The following is a 2,771-nucleotide window of genomic DNA, read 5'->3' as shown; positions in this document are numbered from 1 at the left end:
GAGTTTTAAAGAATCACACATGTTATTATATTTATGACTAGCTGATCACACATTGATATACAATGGAAAGTAGACATTTATTCTTGAGGGACTCAGAAAGTCTACTTACTGCTTGTGCTGAGACTCGGGGATTATGGGAGGAATATTCAGGCACAGCATTGTCCTGTTTTTACAAAGCTATGTGCAGCAGTTTATTGAAACCTCCTACTAGCCAAGATCTCACTTTCTTTCCATAGAGCAACAGGGAACCCAGTCATTATTATTATTATTATTAATCTTATTATTAAACAGGATTTATATAGCGCCAACATATTACGCAGCGCTGTACATTAAATAGGGATAAGAAGGAAAAGGAGAAGACAGGGAAGGCAAAACCATAAGCAGATCAAACTTTAGCTTTAAGGCAAACATTTACTGTAGTCTAGTGTTTATGGGCCTTTTGAACATGGAAGAACCCTAAAAAATTACTTTCCGGTCTTCGAGGAAGCCTTGCTATAATTAATATATCCACAGCTCTCATATACATACCGTATATTAGCAAGGTGGTCAATGAGAAGAATGTCGCCCTTACAAATAACCAAAAAGATCATTGGTATTCGTTAGACCTGAGAGGCACAAATTGATATATTCTCAGGGAACCCCTAGCAACCTCTGGAGGAACCCTTGTTGAGAAAAACTGCTGTATTCTATATGGTACTTAGGGATTATACAAAAGTGGAGGATGGAAGAAAGAAATGTCATTGCAACATGTCAGAATCTAGCTGTCATTTTTTCATTTGTTCTATTAATATATCCACCATTTGTCACTGCAGCTGATGTTTCCACATAATCACTATGTCTTGTTCTCTCCCTGGCCCTGATTTACTAACGCCCTCCGAAACTGGAGAGGATACACTTTCATCAGTGAAGCTGGGTAATCCAGCAAACCTGGAATGGATTTCCAAAATATCATTAGCTATTTGTTAGTGAATGTTTTCTATCCTGGACCAGATCATTTTCAGGTTCACTGGATCACCCAGCTTCACTGATGAAAGTCAAGTCTGAGGGTCAATAGATGTTTTGTGTTGTTTGTAACCTTCCACCCTTTCCCTGCTAGGAAAGATAAATGTATGTGTTCACTTCCTGTACCACTCATACTCCACCTTTAAACCCAGTCTGAGAACTAGTGAGAACAGCTACCTCAAACTTTGAAAATAATTACACCCACTTCAAAATGTTAGAAAGAAAATAAGTACACCAAGAAAATACACCCCAAGGGAAATCCATGGTGGCATGTGTTTTTATCATAATGGCAACTTGTGATACATAAGGAAGTTAGAGCAAAATTTATAAGAATATAATTATCTAATACATATAAACAGAGAAAGTGGCCCTACCTACAATTTAAATAAAAGGTCCACCAACCCCATTTGTGATTATTTAAAGGTATTTAGGACTTCTTTCATTCTTGAAGCTCCTGCATTTTCCCACATCTGCTCTTTATCTTGGCCTTTGGGCTTACTACGAAATCTATCAGACAGACAGACGGATGACCTCAGCAATATTCAGCAGTATGTTGATTTATATTTGCATATGATCTCTCAGGATTTTTTTTTCTGCTTAAGTCTGCAGGTTCTCAGACTCTGACTGAGTTTGAATTAAAATGGCAGCATTGGCAAGAGGTATGTGCACGTCATCTGCAAGAGGGAACCTTTGCATCTAGTCCACCTATGGAAATCATCTGTAAGGTTAGTGATCTCCTTTGATAGCTAATTACCGCTTATCGGAAAGACAAATTTGCTGATATGTTTTCTCCTTGTAGATAGATGTTCAGTGTTTTTGATTAGCTGATTGTTCTCATCTTTTGTCACTGTTTATAGATTATGCAGGGAGACGAGGAAACTTTGCTGATGAAGAAGGACCTCATGATCACCTGGTATCATTTTCTTGTGTCACAATTGCTGTTCTCATACCCTACCGTAAAACCAACAGAATTGCATTCCTATGCTCAGGTAACAGATAAACCCTAAATTATCTTTTCTCTTGGAATCACCAGAGGGTTATTCATCCATAGTTGTCTCTCCATTTAGGCTTGTTTAAATCTTTTTTCGGCCAGCGAAGGTGATCCAGAACCGCTAGACAGCATCTTATTGGCTGCATTTGAGCTAGACATTCACCAAGTCATCAAGGAATTTAGGTATTTTGTAATGTTATTTTGTATTCTTTTCATCAGGCCACTAAAACCTGATTTTGTTTTTGTTTTAAATTGGCAGATTCAATTTCTTTTTTTTTTGTGCTATGAGGTCCTTAATCTTTTCGTTTATAAATATTCTTTTTTTTTTTTTTCAGCTTTGTGTCCAACAATTGGTGGTTTGTGGCTCATCTGACTGACCTGCTGGATCATTGTCAGCTTTTCCAGACCCACAGTTTATAGTAAGCTATTTCAGAAATGGAAACAATATCTATTTATGTGACCTGTTTTAATATATTATTTTTTTTATCCTAACGGCTAACTTTAGTGATGACATTTATACATACATACATACATTTAGTGTTGTATTTCAAAAGGCCTTAAGATAGATATGCATCAATGCTACGTCCATATTTGTGCTTTAGTGCACTTGGCGGACATTTCTGGCATTGGTCTTTTAACTGGGAAGCCATGGCCATGTACTGTGAAACTTTTACTCTGGATCATAAATCCTTCATTGTATCCGTGCAGAAATTGGTAATCCAGGGAATCATAATGGATAAATCCAAGCACGTTTCTAGACTTCAAATAGTTAAACACG

At 37.1% G+C, this 2,771-nt stretch overlaps 1 protein-coding gene across 1 annotated transcript in view; it reads left to right on the top strand.

Moving 5' to 3' along the window:
- The window catches only part of LOC140345028 (nuclear pore complex protein Nup85-like), a 12,326-nt gene extending 9,822 nt beyond the window's left edge, over positions 1–2,504 (top strand). Inside the window, exons 2-5 of the mRNA XM_072432199.1 lie at positions 1,605–1,727; positions 1,860–1,991; positions 2,070–2,176; positions 2,329–2,504. Coding sequence (XP_072288300.1) covers positions 1,605–1,727; positions 1,860–1,991; positions 2,070–2,176; positions 2,329–2,413 — 447 coding nt within the window. The 3' untranslated portion in view covers positions 2,414–2,504. The remainder of the gene's footprint in view (positions 1–1,604; positions 1,728–1,859; positions 1,992–2,069; positions 2,177–2,328) is intronic.
- The last annotated feature ends 267 nt before the right edge of the window (positions 2,505–2,771 follow it).

The sequence above is a fragment of the Pyxicephalus adspersus genome, unplaced genomic scaffold, assembly GCF_032062135.1.
Source record: "Pyxicephalus adspersus unplaced genomic scaffold, UCB_Pads_2.0 Sca361, whole genome shotgun sequence".
In the NCBI taxonomy this organism is placed as follows: domain Eukaryota; kingdom Metazoa; phylum Chordata; class Amphibia; order Anura; family Pyxicephalidae; genus Pyxicephalus; species Pyxicephalus adspersus.
This window is presented reverse-complemented; position numbering and strand designations above follow the sequence as displayed.